The sequence below is a fragment of the Danio rerio genome, chromosome 15 (assembly GCF_049306965.1).
Source record: "Danio rerio strain Tuebingen ecotype United States chromosome 15, GRCz12tu, whole genome shotgun sequence".
Classification (NCBI taxonomy): Eukaryota; Metazoa; Chordata; class Actinopteri; order Cypriniformes; family Danionidae; genus Danio; species Danio rerio.
In genome coordinates this window covers 39,378,826-39,399,484 of record NC_133190.1, presented here as the reverse complement: position 1 = coordinate 39,399,484, position 20,659 = coordinate 39,378,826, and the positions used below count along the sequence as shown (strand labels likewise).

Genomic DNA, 20,659 nt, shown 5'->3' with positions numbered 1-20,659 from the left:
TAAATTGCTCCTACAATACTAATACATATATTTGAAAGTTTACTGATATATTTATATACTAATAAATGAATAAGAAATAAGTTTCATATTGGATACAGTTTGAATTAAAAAATCTACTAAATAAAGTGAAGAGTAAAATTGAGGAGTTCTCTATTTAATAATTATACTACAAGCCCCTTCATATAAAGTAGTTTTCATACACCTAATGAACAATAAATGAATATAATTTAATGTGATTTAAACAATATTTAAGTACAGACCCATTTAAAAGTTAAATTACTTACATTTTTAATGCTTTTAAAAGAAGGACAAATTTAATTGGCAAAAAAAAATCACTGTATTGGAATAATACAGTTTACTGTAAGGTCATGTGACCACAGAGACTGATAATCATGGCTGGTAATGAATGAATCTTTTCCCTAGAAAGGAATAAATTAAATCTTCAAATGCCATCACATAGAAAATAATTATTTTAAATTGTAAGATTTTTTTTTTTACACTATGCTGTATTTCTAATTGTATAAATACAGATTTGGTGCTCCTAACATACTCATTAGTCCACAATTCCTCTGCACAGCTTCTGATTGGCTGTAATTATCATGCTATGCAGCAGTTACGCATGTATAATATGCAGACGACAAATTGCTTGTAACTAAAAACTTTGAATCACGCTTGGCTTCACAACTGAAATCTGCTGAAAGCACCTCTGAGCATTGAAAACCACAGACGTACCTCTTATTAAAAAAGGTGTCAGTGTTTCCTTTGCAAATATAATTATATGCTTGTTACAGCGATCTTTTTTATGTTATGCAATGTGCAACAAGCCTTATAGGGAAAGGGATTGCATGAGATTGGAGTTGTGAAATATGAGTCACTGCTTGTACTTTGTTGTGCACTATGAAAAATCAAGGCCAAATGTATTAACATTATTATGTCAAAACTCCTTGCGGATTTTCATCTATGCATCACTTTGTATGTGGATTAAAGATGAGATGTCTAATTGTGAAATATTTGTGGTAAGATATATCTACAAATTTTTGGTATAACTGATAAACTTATAGGGGAGGCACGGTGGCTAAGTGGTTAGGACTGTCGCCTCACAGCAAGAAGGTTGCTGGTTTAAGTCCTAAAAGTCATATTCTCAAAGTGTTCTGGTTGCTCCGGTTTCCGCCACAGTCCAAAGACATGGTCTATAGGTGAATTGAATAAGCTAAATTGGGCGTAGTGTGTTTGAATGTGAGAGTGTATGGGTGTTTTCCAATACTGGGATGCAGCTGGAAGGGCATCCGCTGAGTAAAACATAATGAGCAGGAATAATACTGCAAAACTACAGAAACTGGAGAGACGTCGGGCCTCGCGATGTGAACATTCCGCTGTGGTGACCCCTGATAAGTAAATGAATTAAGCTGAAGGAAAATGAACGAATGAATGATGATATAATTAGGCTTGTTCTGACATGGATGAATTAACGTGTATATTTACTGTAAAAAAAAATACAGGGTCCCCCACAAATCATTCATGTTGTCACAACACAAATTGTTTAAGTTAACTTAACAAATTTAAGTGGATTGAACATAAAACTATTATGATACCTCGAGGAAAAACCTGAAAAGTTAAATTGCTTCAACAAATTTTTATAAATAAGTAGTTTGAACAAGCAGTAAAATCATGTTTTGAGTGTAAAATAATATGCAAATTTTTTTTTTAGATAGTAATTAAAAACATAAATACAATAGTGTCAAAATATTAACATTTAAAATGACAATTAAAATATATTTTGGCTGCATTGTGTTGTCTATAAGTATCTTTCTTGTTTTAATTCTTCAAATTATTCTAAATAATCAAATTATTTTATATATTTGCTGTAGTTTATGATTATTATTATTTTTTACATTTTGAATTACTTTATGATCTTTTGATCACTTTGATCTTTTTTCCAACAACTTTTGATGTTAAAATGTTTTTTAAAAAGTGACTTTTATTAACATTTTTAAATTTCTTATAGTAACTTTACAATTAATAAATTACAATAATAATTTTTATTTAAAGAATAGTTTTTTAACGATCTTGCACAAAGTCTAAAGCGCATGTCACAAAGGCATTAAGAGCATGTCTAAATCCACTGTTGCTATTTAAGGATAGAAAAATAGGGTTTGCGCCACGGCACATGGTCTAACAGGGTTGAGCTTATTCTCTAATGAGATCTGGGTGTGTGCATAATGTACATTAAAGTCTGATCTCCCATTCTGTTAAGAGTCAGTTGTGTCGCGCCATGGCGCATTTGCTATTTACATGGTGGACTTTGTAAATGGAAAAACTGAACACTTCACTAGAGAGAAGACAGTTAAACACCTGCAGCGCAAGGATAAAGAGCAAGCCTCCTCCATTCGGCCTCTTTACTTTCTCTTTCTCTTTCATTGCGTAAGGAGACAGTGTTGTACACACTCCACTGAAGACATTTATTAGCCTACATATTAAATTGCATTAAACATTTTATTTTATTTTATTTTATTTATTTTAACATTTTATTTTATTTAAAGTGTTATAATTAAACACACGTCCTATTCTTATGCCTCATATGCTGATGCATATGAAAAACAAAAGCCCTCTAAAATGAGGCACGGAGGTAGTGGTTTTGTATTTATGTTGAAAATAATAATTTTTGTAACATTTTAACCCTTTAATTTTTTATATGTAAAGATATTTGTGTATTGCTGTACATCCTGTGTGTATTAAGCGATGTGTAAGCGTTTGGACCTGCATAGGTGCATAACTAACGAACTCTGCGCTGGACTTTAGACACTCTTAGTTGGTCAAGGATGCGGTCTGTTTGAGTTCCTCAAAATAGCAATGCACCAACAATGCAACTTAACACATCTCCCTTTTAGACCAGAACACCCATGAGTCCAAAAAGTGGCACAAATGGATTTGCTATTTAAACAACGTGGCGCAAAACGTGAAAATTACAGTAGTGCTGGTCTGAAAATAGCAACATATTACGCCAACAAAAATCTTGTGTTGTGCCTTATTGCGACGGGTTTTGATAGGGCCCATTGTCTTGATTGGTGTTGTAAATTACCACACAAAACCTGGTAATAAACTGCCAGTACAGTTTTTTTTACAGACTTACAGTATTATATATATATTCCCCTTTGATTTTTTTTCTTCTTTTTTTATATATATTTTCCAAATGATGTTTAACAGAGCTAGGAATTTTTCACAGTATGTCTGATAATATTTTTTCTTCTGGAGAAAGTCTTATTTGTTTTATTTCGGCTAGAATAGAAGCTGTTTTTAAAATTTTAAACACCATTTTACGACAAAATTATTAGCCCCTTTAGGCTATTTTTTTCGATAGTCTACAGAACAAACCATCGTTATACAATAACTTGCCTAATTACCCTAACCTGCCTATTTAACCTTATTAACCTAGTTAAGCCTTTATATGTCACTTTAAGCTGTATAGAAGTGTCTTGAGAAATATTTAGTCAAATAGTATGTACTGTCATCATGGCAAAGATAAATAAATCAGTTATTAGAAATGAGTTTTATTTTTTTCTTAACCATTTTAAGGTCAAAATTATTAGCTCCCTTAAGCAATATTTTATTTTTCCGATTGTCTACAGAAAAGTGAATTATTTCCTTCACAAATTTTTGTTTAAAAAATGTATTATGTTTCTGCTAAAATGTCAAACAAAGTCACATGTTAAACTACAGGGTTAAATTTTCAACATTAGTCGACAGAGCAAAGATCAAGATCCCAAAATGTGGAAGCTTTTAATAAACAGATGGTTTTTCTTCTTATTAATTATGGTTACACTGAATGAATTTTCATTGTGTTGTTTTCTGAAATTTATAGTAAAACGTACAGTATTATATTATTATTTTAAGCTAATCACCTGAAAGTCTTTATATGAAACTCACATGGGTTGTTGTGATTCAATCTCAGAACGCTGTTTATTTAGATTACAAAAGGAGCAGAATAATGCATCGTTGTACACCGCATTAGCGCTGATACTTTCTGTTCCGGAGCTGTAGTCCCTGTAGCGTCTCACGTTAGAGTCAAAGTCAGATTCTATGCCGCAGCCTAATCCCATGTCATTATCTTGTTCAAATAAGACGTCAGCACGGCTCATCAGGAGCGGGAATCAGAGCGGGCTACGTGTTTGACATGTTCTTTCCTCTCCTATCGCCGCTTCTCAGGCAGCTGAAGGGAAAGGAGCGCGCCAGTACGGCTGGCTGCAGCATTTAAATGTGCCACGCTGATTATCTTGCCACTGTGTTTACGTATTCATTTATGTAAACATTATGCTAATGTGTTTTTCGGCTTGTCGCTTGTGTCCAATCGTGCCCTTCAAGTTTGACGTGAGGTGACTGATGCAGCCTTGATGTGAAGTTGCAGCTTCTGAGAGCAGTGGAGTGAGCCCAGATGCGCTGGAGATTTGTCATTGGCTCAAAAAACGAGAGGTTTGAAAAGTCTCGCCGGTGCTCTCTGGAGGAGCCTTTCAGGAAAATGTGTCTTAAAATAGCTGACCCTTTTGTGTGCGCCACATTTGCTTTTTCACACTAAAGAGTGTCCGAGTATCGGTAGTCTCTAAGAGGTTTTTGAAGGCCGGCTGAAGCCATCATTGGATCAGAGGAGCCTGATAAAAGTCTGATGCCGCCTCCGTTTGTTGATTGTGTGCTCTCTAGTGTATGTGTGTGTGTGTGTTGCTTTAAAGAAGTAGCTCACCCTAAAATGAAGGCTTCTCATGCTGTATAGCTGTTAATAGTGAGTTGTCAAGTTGCCAAGGGCAACAAATAAACCACAAAACCACAGCAAACTTGTAAAAATAAAGCTTTCAAAGTAGTTTTCACAGTGATGCCATGGAGGTTATAGGTTCCCTATAGAACCTTTTAGTAAACAGTTCTAAGATGAATAAGATTTTTTTTCTTAAAGGCATTTTTAGTAATACTGGTACCAATTTTCTCTATAATCTACAGTAACTTGTAGCAATTAATCAGCAACTTACTGTAAATCAGTTACAGCACAAATACAGTATTTACATTTACAGTACAACACTTTGTAATGCATCCTTCAAAAGCAGCATTTCTAGATTTTCATACAGTTCGTCTGAAGACCAGGTTAGTTTAATTGGAAGTTTGATATAGCATATAATACATTTCAAACCTTTTGTTTTGAAGAAAGAAAATGTTTATTAACATAAGAAATGTTTTGTGCGATGGAAAGTTTTGTGGATGGACAAAAATGCCAAATAAATGCTAAAATAAACTTTTGTATACTCTTAATAGGGATTTAAAACAAATATTTTGTTGCAATGCTGTTGAAAACCATTTTAGGTTCCACAAAAAGCCTTTTAGCAAACATTTTAAAACTTTTTTTTTTCAGCAGTGTAGAGATGGACTGTTCTAAACAGGAGCTTTCCTAGTAATGCCATACAAGAAGTAATTGTAATGGACCAAATAACCATTTATGATTCATGTAACAGTTAATAATAATAATAATAAAATATATACACAGTTGAAGTCAGAATTATTAGCCCTCCTGAATTATTAGTCCCCATTTATTTTTTCCCCAATTTCTGTTTAACAGAGATTTTTTTTCTAAATTTCATTTCTAAACATAATAGTTTTAACAACTTATTGTGTGTGTATATGTATATATATATATATATATATATATATATATATATATATATATATATATATATATATATATATCCCTGTTCAAGTCAAATATACATAGTGTGAGTACGCCTTTAGTCTTTATATGGGTTCAAAAACAACAGGCAACATATAACCCACAGCCAGAGCAAACCTCTCATCTGTATCTTTAATCTTCACCAGCACATGTAACCTTTTGTTAGAAAATGATTCCGTCATTCCCAGTTCATAATAGTCCAAAAGATTATGATAATAGTTGAACATGGCAGTTTGTTCATCTTTTAGGTTGCTAAAAGAATCATTTGCTCTTTTTTTTTTTTTACGTCTTCTCAATTGATTTTTCGCGCGTCACTCTCGCGTTTGCCCATTTTTGAAAGGATCGGATGTTAGAAGCACTTCAATAATCACATGCACGTTATCATAATCAGCTTAAGAAGTTTGTTATTTCAAATATAGACGCTCGGTGAACTCGCGCGAGAAAGTTAAACCGCTTGCACTTTAAACAGCCTTGTAATAAACAATGGTGCACAGGGTAGATTCTGCTCTTCTTTCTGGCTTTGTGGCTGTTCATCAAGACGACGACAAGACTGTTTGAGCTTAGGTTGACCATGGCTCGTTATTATATGTATATATTATTATGGTGTAATGTCTCTGTTGTGTTTTTAAAATATAGCAGTTCCTTTGTTTTTATTCTCTTGGCTTGTTGCACAAGCGAATGATGTATCTCTGTAAACCAGGGGTGACCAACTCTGTTCCTGGAGATCGACCTTCCTGCAGATTTCAGTTGCAACCCATATTAAACACACCTGCCTGTAATTATCAAGTGCTGTTCAGGTCCTAATTAATTGATTCAGGTGTGTTTGATCAGGATTTGAGCTGAACTCTTTAGGAAGGTTGATCTCCAGGAACAGGGTTGAGCACCCCTGCTGTAAACCAATAGCGTTCAGTTGCATGTCTAGCTCCACCTTTTGGTACCCTTGTGTTATGCTAGGTTCCTATATCTAAAAAGTGATTCAGTTTGCTTTTAGGTACCTTTTGACAGTGGAAATGGCCAAAGAAGCGTACCGTACTGTACCAGTGGAAATGGGCCATTAGATACACCAATCATCATCTCACAAACACACACACACACCCCCCAGAGAAAGGGAGATCCTATGGCTAAAAAAAAAGGCACAGCTCACATGAAACCGCTTCAGTGTTCTCAATTTTACTATGAGTGTATTTTATTGTCAGAACACGGTTATAGCGTTGTAACGGAGGAAACGGTAATTCAGTTGATAACTTGCTACTGAAAAAAGTATCGCCATTAGTAACACCGTTATTACCATCACTGTTCTTCATGAAACAGATTTTATTTTAAAGAATGTTCTCGGAATCTTTTAAAGAGCAAACAATGGCTTTGCAATAGAAACAAATCAAAACAAAATCTCGAATAACCACAGTATCTGTTTTTCCTTATAATGAATGTCAGTAGGATTCAATGTGTCTTTGGACTCCATTAGCTTTCAAATACCCTATTTTCTAAAGAAAGTATGTTACCTTGTTTATAGATGAGGTGTGTAAATAATCAGAATTTTCATTTTTAAATTGTTCCTTCAAGTGCTTTTTTGCTGATAATGAAAAAAAAACATTTCTTGAAACCACATTTAAATATCACATTTTTTTAATTAGGTACAATCTCCCACACCTTGTTTCGGCAATTGCATTCCTGATGTTACACAACGGGGTCGTGGGAGAGTCATCGTCAGTGTTATGTCCCGTTAAATCATGTTTATGACAGGTACAAGCCGACTCCATTGGAAAGAATGATCAGCAGATGGGTGTCACACAAATCATAATGCCACAGCCCAAGTGCTGAGGAAATAGGCGTCTTTTTGTAGCTCACTCATCATTCTTCTGGGTGGATATTAGCCGTAGGTGTATTGACAGCTGAGAAAACAGCAAGGGGATTTGAGATCTCTTCATACCTTCATTTTCCCTGCTCTCCTCCTCGCGGAGGAGAGATTTAATTCTCTGTAATTACTTTATTGACTCATTTGCAGAGCTGAATTGGCTCCAATCTGTCGTCAATAAAACATACACAGAGATGAGGAACGGCACGGCAATGCTTAAGTACAACATCATGGTGGGTGGCGAATTTCCTTTTAACAGAGAGTGTGCCGTGGCAGCCGTGAGATTTCAACATCCGTATGTGACAATCGTACATCAAAATAGCATCATTTATGTTGCTCGGAATTATGATGGGATTACTCAGTTCTACATAATCCTTTGCAGATCTTTTGAGAGAAATCACTAAACAGTTGCGTATTTAAGATATTTCTGTAAGAAAGGCTGTGCTGGATCTGAAAGACGTTCAGATCCACACCAAAACTATTGGTTGGAGATCGCCTGGATGAGGTGGTCTCGGCCTGGCTGAAAATGACTGTGTTTAAATGGACATCAGTAATCAAATTATTTGCCTTAATCTAAATGAGACCGTAATATGATTAATAGGGGTGTCAAAATTAATTGTTTCTTCAGTGCACCGCGATGCAAACGCGGACAATTCGGTATCGATTCAGTAAAAACCATAACCGGTTATTATGTAGTGACGTCATTTATCTCCTATGCGCTCTGTCTCGAGGGAGGTGAGCGCCGGTATTTACAACAATCAGCCAACTCAGGGCCGGCCCGTGGCATAGGCACCATAGGCAAATGCTTATGGCGCTGTATGTCCAGTGGGGCGCCAGAAATGAGCGCGCTTCAGTTGGTTTTGTTTTCGATTTTCCTGACACACATTCAGTTATAGACGGCAATAACTCAAAAAACGCTTACCCTAAAAAGATCTAAAGTGTGTTTCCTACAGAAAGACCAAGCTGGTTATGTTTCACAGCTGTCTTTCTTTTTTTCGCTCGACATTACGAGCACTGCTCCGTTTAAGCCCTCGCAGTCTGCGTTTACTTTAGCCGGCAGAGCTCGCGCTGAGAGGAGCTCTCAGTAAGGGACCGTCGGAAAAGTGCTTATTTTTTCCATTTTTATCGTTTTTCTGCTCCGCTCAGCGCGAGCTCTTCCTGTTGCAAGGGCTTATGTGTGTTTGTTTGTGTGCATGTGTGTGTTTGTTTGTTTGATGCTGTCTATGTTTGTGAATGTGTTTGAATGAGAGACAGTGTGTTGCTGTGTGTCTGTGTGTTTATACAGACAGCATGTTATAGCCTCCCCCCTAAAATATAACACTATATATGGAAAGCATCTTCAATGCACCGTGATGCACCGAGATATCGAATTGAACCGAATCGATGGCATGATAATCGTAACCGAACCGAATCATGAGACCAGTATAGGTTCACACCTCTAATGATTAAGATTTTTACATGAATTGCTTTTTTAATGTTCCTTTCATTATCCTGTTTTACATGTTATAGCACATAATTTGATTGGTGACATTGTCACCGTCACCACGCTATCCACATTTCATCTGGAGTTTTGGGTGCTTCATTTTTAATTTGTTGACTTTAACTGCAGTTTGGCACTTTCACTTTTGTTCAGGAATAATTCATGCATGCCCTCTATGACAAATGAGATATTGGATGTGCGTATGACCAGTGGTGTAAAATAACCAATTACAAATACTCAAACTACTGTAATTGAGTAGTTTTCTCAGGAATTGTAATTTACTAGTAGTTTTATAAATGTAGGTGTTTTTTTTCTCTTGAGTACATTTTTAGTGCTGTATTGGTACTTTTACTCTATTACTTCAACCTGTGGTCACTACATTCTATAGGGATTAGAAAAATCAGTCCTGTGATCCCTGTCCAATCAAATCACAGATAGAAGGTAAATCACATCGTAATTAACTACCTTAAGACATGAGTGATTTATAATTGCAGCAAACTGTTTGGAAGCATTATAGTTGTCCAAGAAGATGTCCAAAATCTTTACAGGTATTGACCCAGAGACTGTTTAGATGCATGTCACTGATGAGAAGATGACGGATGTTTACTGTATGATGCTCGAAATGGCCTTAAACACTCAGCAGGCACAAGACATCAACATGACGTCAGATTGGCGTTGTACCCTAACGTCATTGGGACGTTGCATTTTGTTTGGAAATAAAAATCAGGTTGATGTCAGAATTCAACATCAATGTCCAACCTAAAATCAACCAAATATCAACATCTAATGATGTTACAACTTAATGTTGCGTGGACATTACTAATATGACATCTATCAGACGCTGGATTTTGGTTGGCACACCTGATGAATAAATGTTAGTATTTAACATCAATATGATGTTGGTTTAAGATGTTGGCTCGATGTTGGATTTCGGTCACTTTTTAACACAACTTATTATTAACCAAATTTCAATGTCATTTGACGTCATTATTGGACATTAAAATAACGTTGTCCTTAGACGCTGGCTAGACATTAAATTTTGGTCACCTGACATCACAACCTAAATCTAACCTGATATTAAAGTCTTATGATGTTGTATGCCTGCTGGGCTATAACTTAATGTCCTACAGTAAAATACAGTTCATATTATAATTAAATACTGTTAAATTTACAAAGAATCGTTAACAGTGTACATTTTCAACTGTTTAGAATCTTGCCTTGGAATGTTGGAAGTCATTGGCTAAATGTTTTCAACATCATCTTTTGTGTCAAGCTGATGAATACCCCCTTTCACCCCTACTCAACCTCCTTTCCTTTTATATGGTGGCACGGTGGCCCAGTGATTAGCGGCGTTGCCTCACAGCAAGAACGTCACTGGTTCAAATACTTAACAGGCCAGTTGTCGTTTCTGTGAGAGTTTACACGTCTCCCCGTGCTCTTGTGGATTTCCCCCGGGTTTTCTGGTTTCCTCCCACAGTCCAAAAAACATGTGTCATAAGTTTGAATTAATCAATCTAAATTAGCCCTATAGTCGAGCTCTTATATCAATATTAGCAATTTATTGTCGGTCATCATCTCTAATTAAGGGGGGAGTAAGTCGAGACCTACCCAAGCTCAAACTCCCCTCTCACCCTGCAAACGGGAGGGAGCCCCGCACTCAAAGACCTCATGAGCTCAGAGCTCTCTTTTGGGACAGCATGCCAAACTCGCTTAAGTAGGTGTGAACTCTTGAAACTCAAATAAGTTAGGAACAAAGGGAGAGAGAATAAATTAAGAGTAAATTGTCAATTTTAGGTGAGCTTTGACTTTCAGAACAGAACAGTTTTTAACAATTGTTTGGTACAACATTTTAATTCAGTATTGCCAAAGTCCCTTTAGGGCGGTTGTTGCTAGATCGGATATGGTTGCAGCTGGAAGTTAACGAGAATTATTTTTATTATTTATAAAATTTCTCATTTATTGTATTTTATTAACGTCTACCCCTACCCAGTGGTGGAAAGAGTACTGAAAAATCATATTCAAGTAAAAGTACCAGTACTTGCCTAAAAATGTTGTGCAAGTAGAGTAAAAGTAACTGTTGTAAATATTAATCAAAGTATGAGTAAAAAGTAGATTTTTCAAAAGTACTCAAGAGTAGTGAGTATTTCGCTGTATAAAGTTTAGATGTAATTTGTGCATATGTATGTAAACGTAACATTCTGTAGTGCATTTAGTTATTGCCCAGCAGGCACACAATGCCATAAGACGTTAATATTAGGTTAGGTTTAGGTTGTGATGTCAGGTGACCAAAATCAATGGCTAGCCAGCGTCTAAGGACAACCTTATTTTGATGTTCAATAATGACGTCAAATGACATTGATATTTGGTTGATTTTTATGTTGTTAGAAAGTGACCAAAATCCAACGTCGAGCCAACATTTTAAACCAATATCATATTGACGTCAAATACTGACATTTATCCATCAGGTATGGCAACCAAAATCCAACGTCTGATAGACGTCAAAGTGGTAACGTCAACACAACTTCAAGGTTTGGCATCAATAGATGTTGATATTTGGTTGGTTTTAGGTTGGACATTGATATGGCTTGACGTTGAGTTCTGATGTCAACCCGATTTTCATTTGCAAACAAAATGCAACGTCCCCATGACGTTAGTGTACAACATCAATCTGACGTCATGTTGATGTCTTGTGCCTGCTGAGTGTTTAAGCCCATTTCAGTCATCATAAAGTAAACATCCATCATCTTCTCATCAGTGACATGCATCTAAACAGTCTCTGGGTCAATGCCTGTAAAGATTTTGGACATCTTCTTGAACACTTTTAATGCTTCCAAACAGTTTGCTGCAATTATAAAGCACACATGTCTTGAGGTAGTTCGTTATGATGCAGTTTTCCTTCTATGTGTGATTTGATTGGACAGGAATCACAGGACTGATTTTTCCAATCCCCATTGACAAGAAAAAATAAAGTAGTGACTGCAGGTTGAAGGAAAGTAGTGGAGTAAAAGTAAAGATGCAGCACTAAAAATGTGCTCAAGTTAGAGTAAAAGTACACATTTATAAAACTACCTAGTAAATTACAATTCCTGAGAAAAAGTCCTCAATTACTGTAATATGAGTATTTGTAATTAGTTAACTCACACCACTGCCTCTACCCCAACCTTAAACCCAACTGTCACAGTAACGTAAAAACAGTAGTTGAGTATTATTTATTCTCTCTATTAAAATACCCAGTAAATTGTATTTTTTAACCCCCACCCCAACCCTTAACCCAACTGTCACAGTACAGTAAAAATATTAATTATTCTTATACAATTTCATAAAAAGATGCTGCTATATTAATGTGCATGTCGCACTTTCGGTGGGGCGGATATCCAATCTAGACTTTACCCTTTAAGGCAAGTCATTTTACTCGGCCATCTTTAAAACTCCTCTTGGGCAGTTTGGTCTGAGCTTCTTCCCCAGTGAATCCTCAGTCTATAGTGATCGTTGATTGACTCCTGTACTAGTAGATGTGGCTTTTTTTTTGCCATGTCGACACATTTGGGGTTATTCGCATATTGTGTCCAAAACCACGTAAAAAATGTGACGTGTGCTTCTTCGTTTACCAACCTAAATGCGTTTCTGAACTCGCAAACCTCTGCCATTTGTCATTGCTATGGCCACCATCAGCTGTTCATACGTACTGTAAGTGTGGCGTCGCAACAAACTGGGTCATCGGACCAATCAGTGAAGATTAGCTTCGCGCTAAGGAGTGGTTTGGGAACAAATTAATCGCTGAACAAATCATATAAGAGTCGCTCAGATAATTAGGTAAAAATAAATGCATATTATAAGACAATGAAAGTGTTTTTTTACCCTTGCATGCATATCAGACTGTTGCTGGAGACCGCTAAAACCAAAATATGACCTTTTATGATGCAAAATAAGGGCTTTTTATTACTATGAAATACAAACCCAATTCCAAAAAAGTTTGTACACTGTACAAATTGTGAATACGTAGGTAATGCAATTATTTACAAATATACTCATATACTTATATTTTATTTACAATAGAATGAAGATAACATTTTTAATTGTTGAAAGTGAGAAATGTTTTAATTTTAGGCCAAATGTTGGCTCATTTTGGATTTCAAGACAGCTACACATTCCAAAAAGGTTGAGACAGGTAGCAACAACAGTCTAGAAAAGTCAAATGTACTTATTAGGAACAGCTGGAGGACCAATTTTCCACTTATTAGGTCAATTGGCAACATGATTGTGTATAAAAAGAGCCTTTCAGAGTGGGAGTGTCTCTTAGAAGACAAGATGGGCAGAGGATCACCAATTTCCCCAATGCTGTGCCAAAAAATAGTGGAGCAAAATCAGAAAGGAGTTTCTCAGCGAAAAATTGCAAAGAGTTTGAAGATATCACCATCAACAGTGCATAATATCATCCAAAGATTCAGAGAATCTGGAATAATCTCTGTGTGTAAGGGTCAAGGCCGGAAAACCATACTGGATGCCCGTGATCTTTGGGCCTTAAGACGGCACTGCATCACAAACAGCAATGCTACTATAATGGAAATCACAATATGGGCTCAGGACTACTTCCAGAAAGCATTGTCGGTGAACACAATCCACTGTGCCATTCTCCGTTGTCGGCTAAAAGTCTATAGGTCCAAAAAGAAGCCATATTTAAACATGATCCAGAAGTGCAGGCATTTTCGCTGGGCGAAGGCTCATTTAAAATGGACTGTGGCAAAGTGGAAAACTGTTCTGTGGTCAGACGAATCAAAATTTTAAGTTCTTTTTGGAAAACTGGGACGCCATTTCATCTGGACTTAAGAGGACAGGGACAACCCAAGTTGTTATTAGCACACAGTTTAGAAACCTGCATCTCTGATGTTATGCAGTTGCTTGAGTGCATGTGGCATGGGAAGCTTACACATCTGGAAAGGCACCATCAATGCTGAAAGGTATATCTTTCAGAACAACATATGCTCCCATCCAGACACCGTCATTTTCAGGGAAGACCTTGCATTTTCCATGACAATGCCAGACCACATACTGCATCAATCACAACATAGATGCGTAGAAGAAGGATCTAGGTACTGAAACGGCCAGCCTGCATTCCAGATCTTTCACTCATAGAAAACATTTGGCGCATCATAAAGAGGAAGATGCGACAAAAAGGACCTAAGACAGTCGAGCACCTAGAAGCCGGTATTAGACAAGAATGGGAGAAGACTCCTATTTCTAAACTTAAGCAACTTGTCTCCTCAGTTCCCAGACGTTTGCAGATGGTTGTAAAAAGAAGAGGAGATGCCTCACAGTGGTAAACATGGTCTTGTCCTATACCTTTTTTGAAATGTGTTGATGCCATGAAATAAAACAACAGCTTATTTTCCCTTAAAATTATACATTTTCACAGTTTAAGCATTTGGCATGTCAAACTGAATAAAATATTACTGAATGAAATATTGAAATTTGGAGCTTCCACATCATTGCATTCAGATTTTATTCACAATTGGTACAGTCTCCCAACTTTTTTTTGGAGTCAGGTTTGTATAATTAATGAAATGTGACTTGACGTTTGGTGCGATATGTAGAAAATGTACGTTTTAAAACATTTTTAGTGCACTTTGATGCAAAGCATTAAGGGTGGTTCGTCAAACATGAATAGACAAGAATGCTGTTAATTTATTCAACCTCTGGCTATGCAAGACTTTTTTTTTCCCTCTTCAGTTGAACATTAAGATTCATACAGTGCAAATAAACAGATAACAGCACTTTGAGAGTAAAAAAAAAAACACACACACACACACACACAGACCAAACCAAATTAATACACGTGGCTCCTTATAATACATTGAGGTCTTTTGACATAAAATGATTGGCCTGTGCATGAAACCGCACATTATTTACAGCGTTATTACCTTTATTCCACAGCCTCTGCAAACTGTCCTGAGTGTGTTTATGACAGTGCAATCTTCCTGTCGCATACTGACGTAATGAAGTATGTTCATGTGATATATGTTCGCATCAGGAAGCTCAATCTCCAGACTATCGTGAGCATGCTCAGGACTGTTTGCTGAGGATGTAGAATAAAGGTAATAATGTTGTAAATAATGTCGAGTTTCTTGCACAGACTGATCACTTTGCTTCATAAGACCTCTGTGTATCATAAAGAGCCACACAAATTAAATTGGTTTGTCAGTAGCTGTTCTTCTGCAGAAAAAGTAATCTACTTTTAGGATTTCCTGATGCTGAAAAAAACATAAAGGTCCGGTGAAGTGCTTTGAAATGTATTTTTATTCGATGTTTTGTGTAATTTCAACCAAAACTCAAAGAAAGGGTGGTACGTAGAGTAGCTCCTCCCCCTTTTTAAAAACAATAGTGTTTTTTTATGGTTGAGCTCAAGTGCATCAAATGAAAAGCGTCTAGAAGGGGGTGGGAAGAAACTGAAGTATGAGGTGACATGAATAAAACCGTTGATCCATTTAAGCGGATGTGACAAACTACAAGCTTTACATGTTTATATCAGTTTTATATCTTCTAAACATGAATTTTGTCACTGTTTTGGAGCACACTTGCTTATAGATATCTAAAAAAAACTAACAATACTGATACCAGACCCGGTGCTACCGAGGGGCAAAAGGGGCATTGCCCCCTCAAAAAGAATATGTGACCCCCCGTTTTCATAAAAGATCATTCACTCAAAACTGAAAATTCTTTCTGTCATTTATTACTAACACTCCCATCATTCCAACCTTCAGAACACACATTTAGATATTTTAAAATATGAAATAGCAAATAAATTATGAAAATTGTGAGATTAAAGCTAGGCCTATAGTTCAGAGATCTGGTCCCCGCATCAGGTCAGGTGCGCCCGCGTTTATAGCCTTTAAAATGCGCACACAGCAGCGGAGGGGCACACGGGAGAAAACTGGACTAGTGACTGGACTAGTCATTTTCACATTAGTTTTTTTCTGTTAGGGCATATGTAGCCTAATAAAAATGTTTAGTTCACTGCACAGTCCCACAGTAGTGTACACTAAAATTAATATTTTAATTTATTATATTCACTATTATTATTTTATAATATCAAAATTAAGCTAAAATTGACAAAATGCAGAACCCTTTTGAATGTTTGCTTTCATTTTGACATCGCTAAAGTGCACTTTTACAGTTTTGTAAAGAAACATATTATGCAGCAGCAGTCAAATTAGGACACCTAAATGCCTTTTGCATTTAAAATTGATCTGTCTGCGAAGTCAAGTTTACAAATTGTTTATGATTGTAATTGTTTATAAACAAGTTTATAAATGACAATATCACAGAAAAAAACTCACTCATTCACATGGGGGGGGTTCAGCGTCAACGCTTTCTATTCACTTTGAATGGGTGATGTCAGGCTTTGCCGAACTGCATTGTGGATCCGTCGGCGCTGCTTCAGAGGCGTTGCTTGCTGCAAAAGTTGGGACTTGCTCAACTTTTCAAGCGGTGACGGAAGCGTCAGCCAATCAGATTGCTGTTTGCAAATACACCAGCTCAGACTGTGGCCCATTGCTGACTAATTTCATTGGCTAACGCAGCAATGATGATCGCTTCAGCCCCAACTTCAGACACGCCCTCTGTCAAGCGTTGACGCTGAAGCCCCGTGTGAATGGAGCGTTATTATAGCCTAAGATAAATCTTTAATTTTACCTTTAAAATTATGAAAAAAAAGTTTTATATTTTTCTGGCTACACTATCGCCTTAAAATGTAACATTTTTTTTATTATATTATTTTTATGACATTAGATTGTAACCTTTAACTTTTTCCCTACACTGATGTTGGTTGGATAATAGGCTATTTGAAGAGTGATGACTCAGTTATGCTGATTTCACTATATTTATTTACCGGTTATACGAAGTCTCACCGTGGGTTAGCTTGCATGTGTTTTTAGGTCTTTACCTAAAACTTTAAACGTTTATAGGCCTATTATTTGAAATAAAACTAAAAGAAATAAGAGGAATAAAATCTGATAAATAATAAATGGTATTGTTGCATTGTCTTCATTGATAAAATCAGTAATTGCAAAACTGTGCCTATTATTATTACTATAAAAAGTATATTACTGCCAGTAACTGCTAGTAACTTAGTCAGTAACTTACGCAGTAATGCAAAGTAATAATAAATTTGAATAAATAGCCTAATTGAAAGGAACAAGAGTTATCCAAATCAGTCAACAGGTCTACGTACCCTCCTATGGGATTAAAATTCCCCCTCGGGTATGAGATCCTGGCGCCAGGCCTGACTGATACTAACAAATAAAAAAAAAAATAATGGAATCTTTAACACCAAGTTTTGGGGTAAACTTTCCCAATCAGAAAATATTATGTGACATGTTGGAACTCACCTGTGAAAACCACATGAAAACAGTTGCTAAGAGTTCTTTTAGGGGTGAAACCTTGTAAAGCATTGCTGTACGTTATCAATGCCATATCAGTCTTTCAAGTAATCTCTAGCCACAGTAGTTGACCTTCACCACAATAATTAAAGCGAAGAAGTATCTGAGCTGTTTAGATCCCATTATGATAGTGAGAGCTTTTCACTGTGATCCTGGTCATGAAATCTTAAGCTTTGAGCAAACAAGCTTACTGTATGTGCACATTTCTATTTTGTTTTTATTAAACTGACACCATCAAACAGATAAATTGACTGAAAATAGATTTATATAATCAAATTCTACAGTATATATATATATATATATATATATATATATATATATATATATATATATATATATATATATATATATATATATATATATATATATATTAGTGTTTCAGTAAATATTTTGAAAGGAAACATTTTCAGTTTTCAGTGGTACTATTTGTAGTTCAGTGCAAATATTTTAGTGTCTTTTGGTACACGATGGCACAATCTTTTTGCTCACCCTCTACTTGTTCCAAACATTTTTTTTTTCTGTTAATGATGATATTTTGCAAGAATGTTGCTATTGACGTCCTGAGTATTTTCTTTTCCTATGGAAGTCAGTGTCTACCAGTTCCACCATTACAAATTACAGAAACAATAAATATTCTTGAATTATTACTAAAATTAAAACTAAATAAAGGTGGTTTGCCATCTCCAGTTTGGAGAAAAGTTATTACCCCAAGTGGAGGAGTTCAAGTATCTTGAGGTTTTGTTCACGTGTGAGGGAAGGATCGAACGTGAGATTGACAGATGGTCTGATGCAGCCGGCAGCATTAATGCAAAGGCAAAGCTCTCGATTTACTGGTCAATCTACGTTCCTACTGTGCTATGATCATGAGCCTGGGGTCATGACTGAAAAGACAAGATCTCTGATACAAGAGGCTGAAATGAGCTTCCTTCGCAGGGTGGCAGGGCACACCCTTATAGATAGGGTGAGGAGCTTTGTCACCCGGAAGGAGCTCAGAGTAGAGCCACTGCACCTCCACATTGAGAGAAGTCAGCTGAGGTGGCTCGGGCATCTGTTTCAGATGCCTCCCGGATGCCTACCTAGGCAGGTGTTCCAGGTATGTCCCACTGGGAGGAGGCCTCAGGGAAGACCCAGGACACACTGGAGGGACTATGCCTTGGGATTCATCCTGAGGAGCTGGAGGAAGTGTCTAGGGAGAGAGAAGTCTGGCGTTCTCTCCTGACACTGCTGCCTTCACGACCCGGTAACAGATAAGCGGAAGAGAATGAAATAAAAAATAAAGCCTATTATAGGGACTTAATAACGCAGAATCCAGTCATATATTCATTTTCAGAACATTCCAGTTTTGCATATTCAAATGCTTAAGGAAAACACGTTAAAAAGCACTACATTTGGGATTAAACCAAATCAGTAACAATAAAAGTGCAAAACAAGATCTTGTACATTGATCTTAAACGCAAGAAGCATCAAAGGGTGCATCAAAGGCCCACATAGGTACAAGTTTTGCCAACCCATCTCTAAACATTTAATTCTAAACAACTGTTGAGGGTTATGGACACCGTCAGTGGCATGGAAAGTGAAACTGCTGAACTGCCGTTAAAGTCGAAAAATAAAACACCCGAAATTAAATGAAACTCCAGAGGAAAGGGTATAGTAATGCTAATGCGATGTTAATCAATCTATGTACTGTAACATGTAAGACGGGATCATGAAAGGAACATTCTCAAAGCAACTCATGTAACATCTTAATCATATTATTGTCTCATTCAGTTTAAGGCAAATTATTAAATTACAAATGTCCATGTAATCATAGTCACACGCCCCAACCCTAGAAAAAAGGTGTTGCCTGATTTTGATGACAGACTTTCCACAGGTTAGTAGTAAGCTAATGTAATCTTACAGTAATTGCATAATGCAAATCTTAAATTCACGCTAACAAACGAATGATCAAAAGAAATATATTAACGGAATTCAAAACATAATATAACTTTTATGAATTGATTTATACTTTTCAGACTTTTGTCAAATGGATTTTCTAGAGTCATCCACCATAATTTTGGGACTCAAAAGTATCGGTTCAGACACCTTTACCATTTTAAAAGTATCATTTTAGCATCGGTATCAAAATAACCTCAAGCGATACCCAACCCTACTCAACATTCTCTTTATGTTAGATGTACATCAACATACTGAAATAAATGTCTCAGCTACCTCCAATTCATACATTTAATTTACTTTATTGATTGCTTTTGGGATGTGAAGAGACTTTCAACCAGCTTAATAAAATGTTTCTGAAGACCCATTTCACCTTTGATTTTCAATATTACTGTATGAGAACAAGCACCAGTTCTCTGGAATGAAGTATTCTCAATGTAACTAAAACACAGCAACATGACATGTATAGAAAATCCCTGATCTGCTGTCAGTCTAATAAAAAAGGCTAATGTAAAGTTAGCAGCATCTCTATGTTTAGCCATTTACTGTTTACATTTGCAGCGTGCAGAGTCGGAAATGAATGACTTTTTCCATCCTAACCTTGACTCGCATCTGAGATTTTCTGTTGTTGTCTTTGTGTCTCTGTAGGTGTGTGTGGGCAGCAGGCGTTTAAGACGGAGCCGCGTAATGTGACGGTCAGAGCAGGGGCCACGGCTCTGCTGAAGTGTGAAGTGCTGAGGGCCTCAGGGGCCGTGCAGTGGGTTAAAGATGGGCTGCTCCTGGGACCCCTGCGATCTCTGCCTGGATACCCGCGATACAGCATGACAGGAGACCAGAAGAAAGGTGAGAGCTCAGAGGGAAGGGAGGAATGACATGCGGTGATTAAAAACAAACATCTTTGAGTTGTTGAGATGTTTGCTGACATGTTGTTAGACGTGCGTGAGAGAGCAACCGTCCCCACAGAGTATGAGAAACCGTTTGAGTGGAAAACGGTACAGTACAATTAAAGTTAAATGAATGTGCTGAAGTGTTTCGTTTGTTTGTTTGTTTGTTTGTTCATGTTTGTGACTAGTTAGTAATGTAATAAATGTTATACACTTCATTATTTAGTCGTTGGTTGGTTGGTTATTTGGTTGGTTTATATAAATGATTCAATCAAACAATCGATCGATTGTTAGACATGTGTAAGCGAGCAACCGTCCCCACAGAGTATGAGAAACCGTTTGAGTGGAAAACTGTACAGTACAATTAAAGTT

The 20,659-nt window shown here is 36.6% G+C and overlaps 1 protein-coding gene across 12 annotated transcripts in view; it reads left to right on the top strand.

Moving 5' to 3' along the window:
* Nucleotides 1–20,659, top strand: part of nphs1 (NPHS1 adhesion molecule, nephrin) — a 483,647-nt gene that overhangs the window by 316,903 nt on the left and 146,085 nt on the right. For all 12 annotated transcript variants that reach the window (XR_012390576.1, XM_073923248.1, XM_073923252.1 and 9 more), the window contains 1 exon segment: nucleotides 20,052–20,246. Coding sequence is in view for 9 of the 12 variants with exons in the window: in XM_073923248.1 (XP_073779349.1) it covers nucleotides 20,052–20,246 (195 nt within the window). In the remaining 3 variants the exon portion in view is untranslated.